This window comes from Leptinotarsa decemlineata, unplaced genomic scaffold (assembly GCF_025532065.1).
Source record: "Leptinotarsa decemlineata unplaced genomic scaffold, Ldec_3_MD MMD2_tig00026361_RagTag_RagTag, whole genome shotgun sequence".
Taxonomy (NCBI): Eukaryota; Metazoa; Arthropoda; class Insecta; order Coleoptera; family Chrysomelidae; genus Leptinotarsa; species Leptinotarsa decemlineata.
Window position 1 is genome coordinate 2855720 of NW_027412704.1, and position 16129 is coordinate 2871848.

The 16129-nt window shown below is 37.1% G+C and overlaps 1 protein-coding gene and 1 non-coding gene across 17 annotated transcripts in view; one reads left to right on the forward strand and one right to left on the reverse strand.

Annotated features, from left to right (window-relative positions):
- Liprin-alpha (PTPRF interacting protein alpha) overlaps nucleotides 1-16129 on the forward strand; it is a 207501-nt gene that overhangs the window by 158159 nt on the left and 33213 nt on the right. For 14 of the 16 annotated variants that reach the window (XM_023173758.2, XM_023173759.2, XM_023173756.2 and 11 more), the window contains exons 3-7: nucleotides 7899-8063; nucleotides 8600-8674; nucleotides 10357-10470; nucleotides 12302-12397; nucleotides 14601-14888. In XM_023173758.2, coding sequence (XP_023029526.1) covers nucleotides 7899-8063; nucleotides 8600-8674; nucleotides 10357-10470; nucleotides 12302-12397; nucleotides 14601-14888 — 738 coding nt within the window. Of the gene's footprint in view, nucleotides 1-7898; nucleotides 8064-8599; nucleotides 8675-10356; nucleotides 10471-12266; nucleotides 12398-14600; nucleotides 14889-16129 lie in introns of those variants that run through there. The other 2 variants (XM_023173766.2, XM_074184929.1) reach the window with 2 other exon arrangements.
- Nucleotides 15903-15975, reverse strand: TRNAA-AGC (transfer RNA alanine (anticodon AGC)). Its single transcript has one exon. It is a non-coding gene; the product is annotated as a tRNA-Ala (tRNA).

Consider the following 16129-nt stretch of genomic DNA (forward strand, 5'->3'; position numbering starts at 1 on the left):
TGCGTACTCCTCAGGTAAAGACCCGCTTCAGGTCATCAGATTCGTGTAACAGCATTGAACTGACATCTGAGAAATTGCCGACGACTCTCGTTTATATTGCTGTCTTTCGTCGTTGTTCCTAGTGCAAGCTATCGGCAAAACAAGAGCTACCTCTCTCTCTAATCAAGCGAAAAGTTAACTGTTTCGCTTTCCTTTTTCACTTGTAGAAGAAAGAGATGCCTGAATTGAAAGCGGTATATTTTCAGGAGAGATTACTTTTACATGATATGTGTTTTCTTCCTTCCTCAAAGGATGTTATGTGAAAGTAGAGTTTTAATAATGATGCATCTTTTCTTTTCTTCAACTGTACCTCCCTACCAACTCTATGGTAACCTGGTGGGTTGACATAAGGGGTTTGTTCCACTCACTCTATCGACCGCTGGGTGAACCGGTGGTTCAAGCCGCGAGGTCGGACGATCGATTGTTAACTTCTTACCATCCAACCCGTGTTAGGAATCACACGTTAAAAGGTAGGACCTCGTTAGTCCTTAGCTCGCACAAGTTTCGCCTTTTGAATTATATTTCGTAGAGGGGCGACAGGTGGTTAACGGAAAAACAGACTTACAGATTTAACCTATATTTGAGAATGTTCCAAAATCTCCCCTATAGGATGGCAAGCGGTATTGCCACCCATAATAACATCCCGCGTATCATTTTGTGCCTCTGCGATGCATTAGTGATTAGTGAATCGGTGCGTAAGTTAACGACTTCCCGGAGCTTATTTAATGATTAACGTCACAGTATTATCGAAATACCGAGGTCCCGTAGAGCGGTAAATTAGCATTATAGTCGGAGAGCTTGCGACAGATTTTGTCCCAGGTGTGTTGAAAAGAAATATCGTTCCCTTGCAATTATTGATCAGAACTTACCTTTCGGTCCGTGGTTCTGAACGATTAACAAGGATTTTTGCTTTAATTTTAGTAGATTTATGTGAAGAGGTTAAACGAATTACATGTAATTGAAAAATATTCATATTCAGTTATTGATTATTTCAATAACTAACTTTTATGAAAAACAGTTAGATGTTAATAGACGTATTACATTTTGGAAGGAAATTTTGTCCCATCTGATAGGAAACCTTAGCATGGGGCATAATGAATATGATGTACTGAGCTATGTAAGCGACTTAAGTTATCCTAGTCCGGGACAAATATGACAATATAGCATATAATATCATAACTAGATGGACTATACGTACTCATCAAAATGGACGATATATCATTCGTCAAGAAGACTGATCTAAAGGGAATCCTCTAAAAGTATCGGTGAAGAATTCACTCCGTCAATGATTAATGGAAAAAAATTAAGATGGAAATTGTCTAGTTGGTCTTGACAAAGTAATCTACCGGAGAAGCCGCAATCTTTCTCAATGAATATTCAATTGACACGGGGCACTTTCCAAAGGAGAAACCCCATCAGAAAAAAATATAGGATTCAATTTGTGATATTGATGACTTATTTATTTTGTGGAAATTCATATTCAATTAAATGATATTGATATAGAAATAAAATACTTTGTCCAATTTCCACTTACTCAAGGCAAAAAATAAATTATAGTTCAATACCACCTTCACAAGCCACATAAACAACAGTTGTTTTGTTATTTATTTATATAGAGGAAGATAGGTTAGGTGCACAAAATGTCATATGTCACAGAATGTCTCGGAATTCGGAACATAAGTAAACAGAACAGCACGCCTCTGAAATATGTCATCTTTGTTCGTCTCATACAGGTAACAGATTCATTATTTCATTCCTCTTTTTTAAGTATTTAAATATTTTTTTAAAGAAAAAGGTTGAAATGATAAGTTTAAAATGCGTTGTTTTAGAGCTCTTTTATGAAAACTACTTGATTTTCCTCAGGAGGAACATTCCCCATTGCGTCGGCAGCAGTTTCCACTGACCCACAGAGAAGGTCCGAATACATATGTAAAACAGGGTGACACTTGCATCCCTCATATCTTCTAAAGCATGCCGCACGACTGAGAAATGTAATCTGATAAAAATGTTGTAGCCCCTCCCAAACGAAATTTGTGCAATTTGTGCGAGCTGTGTATTAACGAGGTCTTACCTTTCAAAGTGCGATCTCCAGCACGAATCGGACGATACGCAGTGAAAATAAAAAATCCCTCACACATTGCGGTCGATTGAATGAGAATTTTTGCTAGGATACGCCGTTGTCAAGAATAGAAAGTTAGGATTGTATTAGAAAAGAAAAATGTCTGGAACTTGCATCTATAGCAAATGTTTAAGTTTGACTGTTCGGGTGTTTGAGCTGTCAAAACTGTCCGTCTGTTGAGGAAACCTCTTTTATAGTTATTACAGACAACATCTATAAAACTTTTCTTCCTCACTTCAATTGAAGTAAAGGTACAATTCATTAAAGTTTATTACCCTTCAATCGGCAGGGATGATTGAAATTTTAAAGTGACCGTTTGTTCCCTACATCGTTGGGGTAGTGCTCTGAGAAACTTACATTTTTTAAAATTTTGTAGTAAATTATCGCCTGGACAAAATAACGTCGGCCGCCGCTGGTCTTCGTCAATCGACTGTTATTTGGTCAAAGTCGCGTTCAACTGGACCTGAGCTTGTCGATCGTTGTAGATGTCTCGTCGCTTCGAGCGACTTCCTGAGACTTTCTAATCGTCTTCCAGGGTATTTCCTATCGGCTACCTGAGACTTCCATTACGATATATAAACACTACCCATAGACAGTTGGGGCAAGTCAGGTACGAAGTGAAGCTATAAGACGATATACATTTGAGTATTGGTCTGAAGTTCAAATTGAATTGTTTGTATTGTATTGCCAGTGTAGTAGTAAAATAAAGATTATAACGGAGTCTGACATTCACGGATTCATACTGTTGACGTCGACTGTTGTAGATTGAACAACATACCTACTTACGATTGCTTTCAGTGATGTGCCGCACCGAAACTACCGCGAATTGAACAAGATCGATTATTCAATTCTGTATGGATGTTCTCTCGTACGCGCTTCAATCTCTGCCAGTAAAAATAAAGGTACTTTTTTGTTGCCTGTCCTCTCCGGATCTCGTAACAAACATTTCAGAAAACTTTCTTCCAGTTCCTGATAAATGGAACTATCAAGTATGTTCTTTCGAAGGATCGCTGCTGTTTAATTATTGAGAAGAAGAATTATTCATTCTGTGCATCACTCCTGACAGAGATGGATGAAGATTTTCGGATGCTTTCTACGATGGTTATGATCATTATTTATGAAGTGTGGGGTATGCGCTCCTTCGTTCTTAGTAAAAAATGGGAATGCATTATGCGAAGGGTTCTGAATTATTCCGACAGATTTACCGAGTAGTCGTTGGAGGTGACGGAAATGTCTTCGTTTGTGTTTTTTTAACTGCAACTGTGAGTTGGTGATATAACTCATATGTCGTATCAAAATTAAATTGAGATTATATAATTACATTTTCATTGCGATACAAAATCATTATTTAGAGTATTGGAAACATCAATAATGGAAAAGTTTGTGATTATTATCAAACCATTAGTAATCTACTTTACCGATCATTTGTAAACCGAACTTAAAGCATATTTCTCAATTTTGTATTTCCAAGGTCAATCTCAGTCAAAGACGGTCTCCTGGATCGTAGCTTTAATTCATTTGTTTTCAATGCTTCATGGTTTTTGCAGTCCAAGAAAAACCGGATCAGTTCTAGAAAACTGTGCTTACGCCTGAGAGTCTAGGACAGTACATTTCAGAACCACAACAAACATATTATTTTATTGCATCTAAAACTGACAGAACAGAACTAACACGTGAACGACAAGTGAAAGTAGATTTTATTTTAAATGAAATTGAAAACAAACGCTTATATGTTTTAAGGAAATCCACATAAATTGTTTTTGTTATGCTTTAGCGCGTTCTTGGATAAATGACATTAAAATGGAAACAATGTACTCCACTAATCACAAAACTTCGAAGTACAGAACACAATATTTGAACTGTTCAGCCAATTTCGCGTTCTGCGCTTTGACAACTGACAACTTTGAATTTCATCTTATGCCTTCTACGAACAAACTGCTTGTATGAATATTAACGGAAGAATTCTCGATTTTAAGAAGAGACATTTTCAGAACGTGCTAAATATTGATGTTTTATAGAAGAAACCAGTTTAAGAAAGAAAACGCATTTTTTGTTTGAGATTGTCTTCATTCATCGCCGTAACCTCTACCAAAAGCCAAACAATTATTCCCACGCCGCTCTAACGTTTCAATGCCACTTTTGTAGAACGATTTATGGTTTGCCCCAAAATAGGCCTCAGTTTCAGTAGTAATCTCTTCATTCTAGCGAAATTTCTTAACGGTGAGCATTTGTTTGAGGTCTGCGAACAGCCAGTAGTCGCTGGGAGCCAAATCTGGCGAATACGGTGGATGTGGGAGCAATTTGAATTTCAATTTATATAGTTTTGCCATTGTTTTGATTGACTTGTGACACAATGCTTTATCTTGATGAAAACATTTTTTTTCTTTGTCATATGCGGTCATTTCTTTTCAATTTCGGCCTTCAAACGTTCCACTAATGCTATGTAATATACAGCGTTGATGGTATTTCCTTTTTCGAAATAGTGGCTGAATATTGCACCTCGCATATCCCAAAATACCAAGATATAACCTTTCCAGCCGATTGTTGTACTTTCGAGCGCTTTGGACGAGATTCACCAGTTGCTCCCGGCTCAGATGACGATCGTTTTTATTCCGGAGTGAAGTAATGGATCTATGTTTCATCCATTGTCACATATCAACGTGAAATTTCCGGTTTGTTATGTTCAAACATGTATAAAAATATCTTTATAATGTCAGCTAACTCACGCCACTCCACTTTTTGATAATTCAAAACGATTTTGTCTTTTCTTTTATGTTTTCTGGTTTACTGTCTCATTGAGACGTCCACTGCGTTCTGCATTATCGGTGTCTCTACAACCACGTTTGAAGTTGGGTTGCGAGTTGGAATTTCCATTCCATGTGTCAAGGACAGATCATGAAAGGAACTTGCACTTTGTCCACATTCATACAGCAGTCCCGCCCGCTCGTTGATGAATCTAAAACAGAAAAAACTCCCGTGAAAGGAATCCTCGAACTGCGTAGTATGTACATAAGTGTTCGAACAAAATGGAAGCGATAGGGGATTCGATTCAACCTTCGAAAACATGATGGATTGAGATAGATGGCGCGGTCGAATCAATCGCCGGGCTTTTACTATAATATCCACTGCATGATTCATGCGACGTTTATGGCCGACAGGGATGTTAAGTAAAAGAGAGGACATAGAGTCACGGTCATTTCAAGCCGCCGCAGAGATGGTTCAATTTTTATGGAGGAAAGACATAAAACCTAGAGGTTTCGCGCGATGAATTGAAAGGAGGCGCACGGTTACGACGTTTTTGATTTTAAGACGAGCGGTGATTGAGAAGGAAACAAAAAGGTGATTAGATGTGCAGTTCTTGGTGTTGTATGATGGGTAACAAAGGCAAGAGTGAAAATAGTTATTGGGCAAAAACTGATTTTACCTTGTCACTGAGACATGAGACTCTCCTCTCGTCTCTCATCTCGGACGAGACAAAGAAAACGTTTGTCTTGAAAAGTCATGTCTCGACAAGACAAAAAAAAGCGGGTTAAACTGGCTGCTATTTCCTGTACAATACAGGAAATAGCAGCCACTAACGGTTTCCCGAGGGGTATTATAGATGACATAATTAGGAAAAAGAAGTTTAGGTTAAGAATGAACGAAATCTCGACTTTCAGAAAGGACAAAAACCAAGATAAATACATCTTAGTCCCATACCACCAATATACGAAGAACTTTGGAAAGATTTTCAAGGAACTAGGTATGAAGGTGGTTTTTAAAACAAGTCATACACTGCAGAGCCTTTTGGGAAGTCCAAAAGACAAAGTCGAGAATTCGGAAAAGTCTGGAATTTACGAAATTGAATGTAAGGACTGCGATGCAAAATATTATGGACAGACAAAAAGAGCTATTGAAGTGAGATATAAGGAACACATAGCACACTTAAAATATGGAAGACCTGAAAAATCAGCAGTCGCCCATCATATTTTGCAACAAAACCATTCCATAGACTTCAGTTCTTTAAGATTAGTTAGACAAGTTAACAACAACAGGCAACTAGATGCCTATGAGAGTGTAGAAATAAGTAAACATAATATTATGAATAACGATAACGGACCAATACCAAATAGCATACTATATAGTTTGTTGAAATAATATTGTTGGGTTTACTGATTATTACAAAAAGACACATTGTAAATATATTTAGATAGGCAATATTGTGAAACTAACTTTATATAACTGAAAATTGTTCTATATATAGCTGTAAACATACATAAGGACATATTGTAAAATAATAGAAAGGCCAATTGTAAAATTAATTTAGGGTGGTACACTTGTATGGGTGGTATTACTGATTACCTACCTGTATGATGTATCTGAATGGCATAAATAGCTTTAGTTTTGAGAAGTTTCTAGTTTTATCTTCCTCTTGAAGATGATCACTTGGTGATCGAAACACGTGTCGAGGTGTAAAAATAACGATTTGATGTTTGGAAAAAAAAACTCCAGTAATATTCATTACTACACCAAAGGTTCCAAACAGTACATCATAAGATTCATATTCGACGAATTGTTTTCTGTTAACTAGATATGATTCAATTAGAGTAAGCAGTTGGTTAGAGAGTCCCAATTTTGTCGGTTTGCTGACAAGAACGTAATGATCTATTTGATCGAAGGCTTTCTTTCCCAAAAAGAGAGCCCTCTATTGGCAAGAGGTGACAAAAGAAGTCGACAGGAAAATATCATTATAAAAATTCATGCATAGCTCGCATAGAGCAATTTTATGTTCTGTGTTCCTTACTAAATGATGATATTTTTGTTTCTACTTGGCTGATAGTTGGGCTTTTAGATCCTCCAGGAACTTGTTTGTTTGTTATGAATTCGCAGTGTTTCCATAGCGACTTATGTGCACAAAATTTTGTAAAGTATGTTAACCGTCCGGCGATTACCGTTTGCCTCTATAGTTCACCTATTTTTGTACAACCTGTGAAGTAGGTAGGTCTAAAGTGAGTAGGTCTATTCGACCCTCCACCGCATGTCATAAAGGCTTATTGTGGTGTACACCTATTCACACTCGGCCAAATAAACCCAGCTTCTTAACGAAGCCGATTAGTTTGTATAGTGAGTGGTCTTTCAGGTCAGATGGTGAGAGAACGGATCTGTCGAACTCAAAGAACCTGATTCGGTCCCCAGCGGGGCAGGCACAAAGTATATGCTCTGCAGTTTCATAAAGCCTTCGGCCACCAAGCAATTGCACCATAAGTGCATTGGTCTGACAATCGTCACATAAATCCAATGGATTTGTTTGGGGCCTAAACCCCAAGTTTTACCACAAATCCTTCGACATGTTCATAGAGACAGTCTGGCTTTGTGTAAAACTATTTCCAAGTGAGCGTTCCAGGTGAGTCTTTTATCAAGGACAATGCCAAGACATTTCACCTCCGTTCCAAATGGAATGACCACCCCTGTGAAATACTGACAAACTATTTGGGTGAATGAAACAGGCACTAGATGTCGTGATTTTGGGCAGCTAAATATATTGATTTTCGGATAGTTGATCATGATTATGGAATGAATATTATGGGTTATTATGGAAATTGTTCAGGGTTATTCACAATTAGTAAATGACTTTTTAATCAATTCTTCCCCGTGAAGCACACCCAATCCGAAATTACCAATTTGGTGCTGCAGATACTGAACTAAAATGTATAGTGGCTAATGCCGAAACAAATTTTCTGATTCATTATTATTGTTGCAGTTATTGTTAGAGCATCTGGAATGTCTCGTTTCGAGACACGAGAGGTCCTTGAGGATGACGGTCGTGAAACGTCAAGCGGCCGCCCAATCCGGTGTTTCCAGCGAGGTGGAAGTTTTGAAGGCGCTAAAGAGTTTGTTCGAGCATCACAAAGCACTGGACGAAAAGGTAAGGAAGGCCCTGCTGAAACCGACAAACTAATAAACTATTTTGATTTGAACGAAAGTCATTTTTTGAAGGAAAATCAGTTTTTTATCAAGATACAATAACTTTTCATCCTTGTAACACTCAATTTTGTCATTTTCTGAAGGAAATTCTTTAAAAAATCCACTCTCAATAAATTTCCCCTCATCTAATGAACGCTGAAAGAGTAGAAGATAATTGAAAATAAAATTGCTAGGGTTTTCTTTGAAAGTCAATCAAATGCTAACGGTTCAAGGGGCGAATGAATGTCTTCCCGTTTTTTAATATGATTAAAAACACTTTGGCGGAATATTTATATTTCGAGCAAAATAAAGATCTCTTTTATATTATCATCAACTTTGCATCACAGACGATTCAGTGCGACTGGGAAAATTACGATGTTCCGTAACTTATACTAAATATTATGATGTAATCATTATTATCGTGCGATTTCAAAAAGAAGATCTTGTTGTTGAATATTCATTTGCTATTTAAAAGCTCAATTTCGGATATTGTTTCAGGTCCGAGAAAGACTGAGGGTAGCATTAGAAAGAAATTCAAGTTTAGAAGAAGAATTAGCTACAACCAAAGAAGAGGTGAGTGATGTTACGAAAGTGAATTATCGAAAATTTTTGGAAGGTTACATTGTAGATGACATTCTTAGAGCTACAGGTTTCCTCTCCAGTTCTTGTCCTGTCGACAATAAGAGCATGATCTACTACTCGTATTTTATTATGATGGTGTGTCAGGAAATTACAGAATTATTCAAAAACTATCCGAATAATAGGTAACAAAGAGTCTGTAATAAAACAAAGTGATCGAAATCTTTGGACCTTCATTTAGGAGTGCTCCGGGGTTCAATGTTGGGGCTACTGTTCTTTACTGTTTATCTTTATCATTTGGAATTGTACAAGTCATTTTTGTTACAGTTTCACTCCTCAGCTTGTCGAATGAAAGCTAGTGAATTACGTTGTTCATATGTTGACAGTTACCAAAGTTTCAGCCATTTTGGACGCTCAGTTGTTATGTAACAACCGTTTGAGTGAGTTCATGCGAGTGTTTTTGTGAAAATGGAAAAAATCGAGTACCGAGCTGTCATTAAATATTCGTTTTTAAAAGGCAATACGCCTATGCAAATCAAAGTTGAGTTGAATTCTGTGTATGGGGGCTGTGCAGGAACATTTATTACAGTGAAATTTTGTGCAGCTGAATTCAAACGTGGCCGTAAGAGCTTGGGAAACAATGAACGTTCGGGACGTCCAAAAACTGCAACTACCGACATTAACGTCGTCAAAGTTCACCAAATAGTGCTAGACGACCGCCGAATTGAAGGGAGAGAGATAGCAGAGGTTATGAACATGTCAAAAGAACGTATTTGTCACATATAAAATCAATATGTAGGCAGCTATCCACGCGTTGAGTGCCGCGTTTGCTCACGTTAGATTAAAAACGTGTTTGAATGAACATTTCCAACGCTCTGTTGGTGGAGTATGGGCGTAGAAAATCGAGTTTTGGCGCCGATCACAATTACTGTAGATGCAATTTGGATACACCATTATACGCTCGAAACAAAATAACAGTCCAACCAGTGGACTGCAAAGGGGGAACCGGCTCAAAAATAAAAGCATAAATTGTTTTTTCCGCTGGGAAAGCGGTGGCGACTGTTTTTTTGGCATAGGCATGGACTTATTTTTATTCAATTATCTTCAGAAATTAAAAACCATTATAGGAGCATACTATGCATCATCACTTGCCAAGCTGAAGGGCAGAATTTGCGTAAAACGGCCACATTTACAGAAAAAGAAAATCCTGAGGCACCAAGACAACCTTCCGCAGCGGTTGCCATGGCGAAAATCTACGAATTACGGTTTGAACTGCTTGGCCATCCGCCTTACTCACCGGATCTAGCCCCAAGCGACTTCTTTTTTATCCTTTATATTTCCGAGTAGTATTTGGACGAGTTACACAGATGGGAGAATCGCTGGGAGAAGTATGTAGAGTCAAAAGAAGACTATTGAAAAATTTTAAAAAATCTGAAAAAAGTTTTGTATCTTCGTTTGGTCGGGAACTTTTCAGGACATAGCATTTGATTTTTCGGTAATTACAATCAATGATGACTAGGTTTCACAGTTTGGCTTCATAATTGAATGTCTTGTACAATCAAATATGAACACTATTGAATTTTTAAAAAACATTGATGAGAGGAACACCGGAAAACTGAAAAGTTTCGCAGAAGGAATTCGAAAATGTTATCTTTCAATGGAAATATTTTTTACAGTTACAACAATTCAAACAAGGGGTCACACCCTCTAATGTACCTGCCGTAGAAGATAAACCCAAAGAAAATGGACAAGTGGATATAGGGGACCAAGTAATTAATATTAACAATAAGGTAAATTCATAACTTTTTCTTTTTCACTCTTAACGTGGTTTCAGCACGGTGTCTCAGTGAGCTTTGGCGTTTTTGATGTCGATTTTCAATTTAATTGTATCTTCTTTCTATATTGTGTGGTGTGGAGTTTCCTTTTCAAAATCAATTCTGAATCTTTCATGCTTTCTTTTCACTAACGGTTATGTTTTGCTGTAGCTTTTGTCGTCATTTTTTGGCTTATCAAATTAATACCTTCGCAATTGGCATTAGAATTTTTTCAAAATGTTGGTTCAAATGTGTTTGTTACTGATTTCGACAAACTTTTTTTGTTGTAGCTAATATAAAAATATATCAATCGACTTATTACAAAAGGTACTTTAACATAAGTCGCCATCCCTCGAGGATGAATGGGTGGGTGATGAGAATTGTGTGACCAAACGGCAAATTTTTAAATGTTAATCAACTTGTCCAAGCATTTTTCTAATACTCTAATCAACAAGTTCAAAAACATGAAAAATAGAGATAAAGAGAAAATCTCCATTATTTATAATTTCAATTTGACGTTGAAAATAGGGTTCCGCGAGGCTGTTACGGCAATATTTGTTTATAACACATTGTTAAACTAATAAACAATTAAATAATAAATAAATTTTTTTGCCAAACTATTCAAAAGTGTAAATTATGATTTTTAAAAGCAAAATTATTTCCTAACTAATTATTTAAACAATCGAAATATAAAAAAATCGATTTTAAACAATTAAAAATTAAAATTAAGAAAAAAAAGTTTCTAATCATAATTATCTCTAGACAACAAATAGCAAAAAAAATTTTTCAAAAATATTAAATTTCTCTATTTGTTTAAAACAATTTAATAAACAAATTACTTAAGAAATTCATATCCTATGTTAATAACTGCCATTGTTTAATGTGAAAACAGACAGCTAAATATCAAATAAAAAAAAATTATCAACAATTTTTAGATATTTCATTTTGCAATAGTTATAAAAAATCATAATTAACAAATTAATAAATTCTTATGAACTTTTATCGCAGGATCGTATGAAGTATATATATCAAAAGGGCTCCACGAAGTTTAAAATTTATAGGCCAGTTATTTATACCTTTCATCCCATTATTTATGTCAACGGAGAGTGGGACAAAATTATTTAGTTAACAATTGAATAACTTTTTGAAAAATGGTGATAAAACTTTTCAAATTTTTAAAATGACTTTTATGTCAGTTTTTAGCGGCAGCGCGCGCATGCCTTAACAGCCGCGCGGAATCCTATTTTCAACATCAAATTAAAATTATAAATAATGGCGATAGAGTTTCGGGTGTCAGGTCTTTTTTATCGGAAATTTCCACCCCTTTAACGAGATCTTCTCAAAATTGCTTAAATATTAATATTTTTTGAGTTATTAACGAAAAACTAAATACCTTTTTTTTTAATCTTATTTTATTAATAACAATTGCAAATTTTTACCTGCACCAAAATCCTTCAAAAACATTTTTCTAGAGGTGATTCCGAATCGAATGAGCTATCGCTCATATTTTTAGGACCTTTTTCTCTACTTTTCATGTTTTTGAACTTGTTGATTAGACTATAAAGTATATTTACTTTAAAGGTACAGGAAGCACAATATATTGATATTTTTACGTGTAACTATATATGTTGGATATTTATCTGGCGTTTTCATTCAGTCAGAACTCTGGATTTCCAAAGCCGCTTCACTTCTATCTCTCTGATTATTCCTACTTCGGTGATAACTTTTGTATAATGAACAAAGTGTATTTTTAAAAGGCATGTTTATAATAGATGTTGTGATGTGGCATGTTGTTGTGGGCATATAGGCATCTCCGAAGCCTCGTCTCACCAATGGAGGCATGGAATCGGACACCGACAGCGCAGCTAGGATAGCCGACCTACAGGTGGCGCTCGAGCAGCAAGTGAGTTATTTTTGACAGTCTTTCTTCATTCAATCACGAACTTTGTTGTGTACACCCTACTGGGAACGTGAATAGAGTTTCATTCCAAAAATGAACACGAACTAGAATACCATTACTAATTGTTGGTCAGTGACCGCCAAAAAAGTCGCGACGTATACGAAATTTCTTGCAATTTAATTTTTAAAGTGATAACTTCTTACGGGAGGGTTAACGGTTTCGTTACCTAACGCGTAACGGCGCCAGTTTGTCAGGCTTCCTTTTCTCTTGCGCATACGTCAGCGGAAGGAAGGCTCCTCCTCTCTCGTCGGACAGACGCTCAGTGTTTGATGTGCGTTAGACATATACTGTTAAATACTCTATATAAAAATTTAACCAGCAAGAACGTAATATTCTTTTAATGAGTGATACGTGTCTTAAAAAGAATGATACTAATTTTGTGTGTGTACTACAAAAGTAACAATTGACTTATGGTAGCTACAATATATGTACATTGTAACGGGTGATTTTTTAGGAGGTATAGGATTTGATTTTCAAAACAACACAAAATTGAAAAAAGTTATGAAATCTTTATTGCGATCGATAGAACGATCAATATAATTTAATGTTTGAAGATGATTTCATGGAAATGTTGTCCGCGGCTGCGCTTTAGATGACCCATGCGCAAGGTCTAATTTTGGCATACTCTCTCTAACATATCGACCAGTATTTCACGTATAAATGCTTCAATATTGGCTTCCAGGGCATCAGTCGTTGCTGGTTTATCCCTGTAGACATGACCTTTAACATGACCCCACAAGAAATAATCCAAAGGCGGTAAATCACACGATTTAGGCGGCCAATTGACGGGCCCCAAACTGTTCAGCGAAGGCGGTTCTTAATTGGGCCATTGTTTCGCGTGCCGTGTGGCAAGTGGCACCGTCTTGTTGAAACCACATGTCAGACATGTCCAATTCTTCTATTTTGGGCAACAAAAAGTCGTCAGTCATCACACAGTAGCGCTCGCCATTCACAGTAACGTTCCGGACATTGTTGTCTTTGAAGAAGTACGGCCCGATGATGCCACCGACCCATAATCCACACCAAACAGTGATTTTTTCGGGATGCATCGGTAGCTCTTGCAATGCTTGTGGCTGGTCTTCACTCCAGATGCGGCAATTTTGCATGTTAACGTATCCATTCAACCAGAAATGAGCCTGGTCGCTGAACACAATTTTTCGATAAAAATGTGGATCTTCCTCCAACTTTCCCAGCGCCCATTCACCAAATGTTAGACGTTGTGGGAGGTCGTGTGGCTTCAATTCTTGCTCCAGCTGTATCTTATAAGGTTTTACATCCAAATCCTTTCGCAAAATTTATCGCGTCGTGGAGTAACAGAGGCCCAATTGCTGCGAACGGCGGCGAATCGACATTTCACGGTCGTAACGAACACTGGCGGATACAGCCGCAATATTTTCTTCGGTCCTCACTCTACGTATGCGTGTTGGTGGTTTAATGTCCAATAATGTAAACTGGGTTCGAAATTTATTCATAATCTTCCGTATAGCTCCCTCAGTAGGCCGACGAAACTGCCCATAAATTGAAGGAAGAGTCTTCTTGCAGTACTTGTGCAACTCCATAAATACGTTACAACTTGAATGGATTTATGTTTTACAAAAACGAACAATCGAAAATGAAAAAGTGTTTTATGGTGGTATTTTGGCGGTCACTGATCCTATGTAGGAAAACTATATCGAAATTTTGTGTAATGAGTAAGAAAAAAAATAGGTTTGAGGAAACATCAATTCTTTACTACTAAGAGTTTCTACAATGAAATGTGACAACACAAAACAAATTGATGTTCACTCTATTTAGTTTAACAAGAGTTCAGATTTTTTTTGAAGGATTTCACATTCAAAATTGAATAACTGTGGATTTTTCTATTCTAAGACAGTAAAAATAGTGGAGCTTTCCAAATTTCAATCATTTTTGAATGAATTGTTGGAAAATTGTCATGAACCCGATTTGAATATTTGTTACATAGATGTAATTTGTTAGAGCATGATCGTAATTTGGTGCATTTTCACCTAGACAATAATTTTGAAGTATTTCATTGTATGTCGAATGAAGAAGTTGCCCTTCTCCATTTTGCTATTGTGGTAAATCGGACATGTCTCAGATTGATATTGAAATTCGTTCGTAATGACTAAAGGATCGATTTCCGCAGACTGGAGAAATAAGTACGTGGCAGCGTCGCGTAGCGGAGATGCAGAACAGGGTAGGCGAATTGGAAGAGAACTTAGCCAAAGCACAAAAGGAACTGCTGAAAGCACAAGAAGTCAATTCGAAGCTACAGCGCGACCTCAGGGAGAACGTGGCCCAGAAGGAGGATCAGGAGGAGAGAATAGCCACGTTGGAGAAGAGGTATTTGAACGCTCAGCGCGAATCCACTTCGTTGCACGACCTGAACGAGAAGCTGGAGCAGGAGTTGCAACACAAAGAAGCTCAAATAAAGGTGAGTCACGGATTTTACAGTAGATTCAGAAACAAGCACTGTTCCCAACTAGCTTCTTCAGGAGATCAAGTAATTTCCTGAGGACGCCAACTTAGTTGGTGAAACGCGCCTCGAGAAGAGTGTTGCAGTTCTAGTGTTAGAGAACAGACCTTGTTTTGGATCAATTCTACTTCAATTCTTTCAGTTCTACCCAAAATACTAAGTCTAACGGTGTTTAGTGCCAAAAATTCAAATTTTCAGGGAGTGAAAAAACAGAGCATTGACAAGAGGAGTTAGATTGGTTAGCAGGAAAATATCCAATAGTAAAAACATATACAGACATTAAACACTAATAAGTAAAGGCGATGACATTCTCTTACGAAGATGCCACTACTTATGAAGTGGATAGAATAGTCAAGCTTCAATATCGACCTCCGAACAAAGGCCCTCTGTCTTTCACTTCAAGGAAACTGGATGAAACCAGAATCCACCATGAGAATTTTCAGTGGTGCTAGGCTGAAACTAGCGATTTCATCTTCCGAAACGAACATTGCATTGCATATGGGATCGACCGAATCCAAAAATGTCAAAAATAGACGAAGCACGGCAAAGACAAGGTTGGAAAACGAATACTTTGTCTTTAGGATCTGTATTTATCTAGTTGAACACAAAACCTGACATGCTCCTTCCATAACTGGTTGATGATGAGTTGCATTTCGAGAAGCTGAAGTGAGAAAGGAGGGTTTTAGAGGTTGAAACTTGTACTTCTCCCAGTGGAACATACTGCATATCTGTACCAACTGCCGACATCGTTTTTTAGATAAATTAACTGAAATTGGATGAAGTTAGTCAAGAGAAACAGCTTTCAAAGATTATTGGAAAGCCACAACAAAGGAAAGACACTGGAAATGTCCAACAACTTTTTTTACTGTTGTTTCGATATTTATCAAGTTTCGCGATGAATTTTATTCTCGGCAGAAAAAAGTTTGGATAAATGAACACAATGTCTCCTATATTCCACAAAAAAATATAAAGTGGAGGCGCCGGGCATCGATCCCGGTACCTCTCGCATGCTAAGCGAGCGCTCTACCATCTGAGCTACGCCCCCTGATGATGAATTCAAAAGAATTGACAATGATCAAGAAATAAAAGCATTCACGTTCGATGAAATCCAAGATAGGTGTGGCTGCAACTTGATATAATTACCAAAACAAAACGAGGTCATTTGTCGGAGATGATAGTTATCATCTCAATTCAGAAAT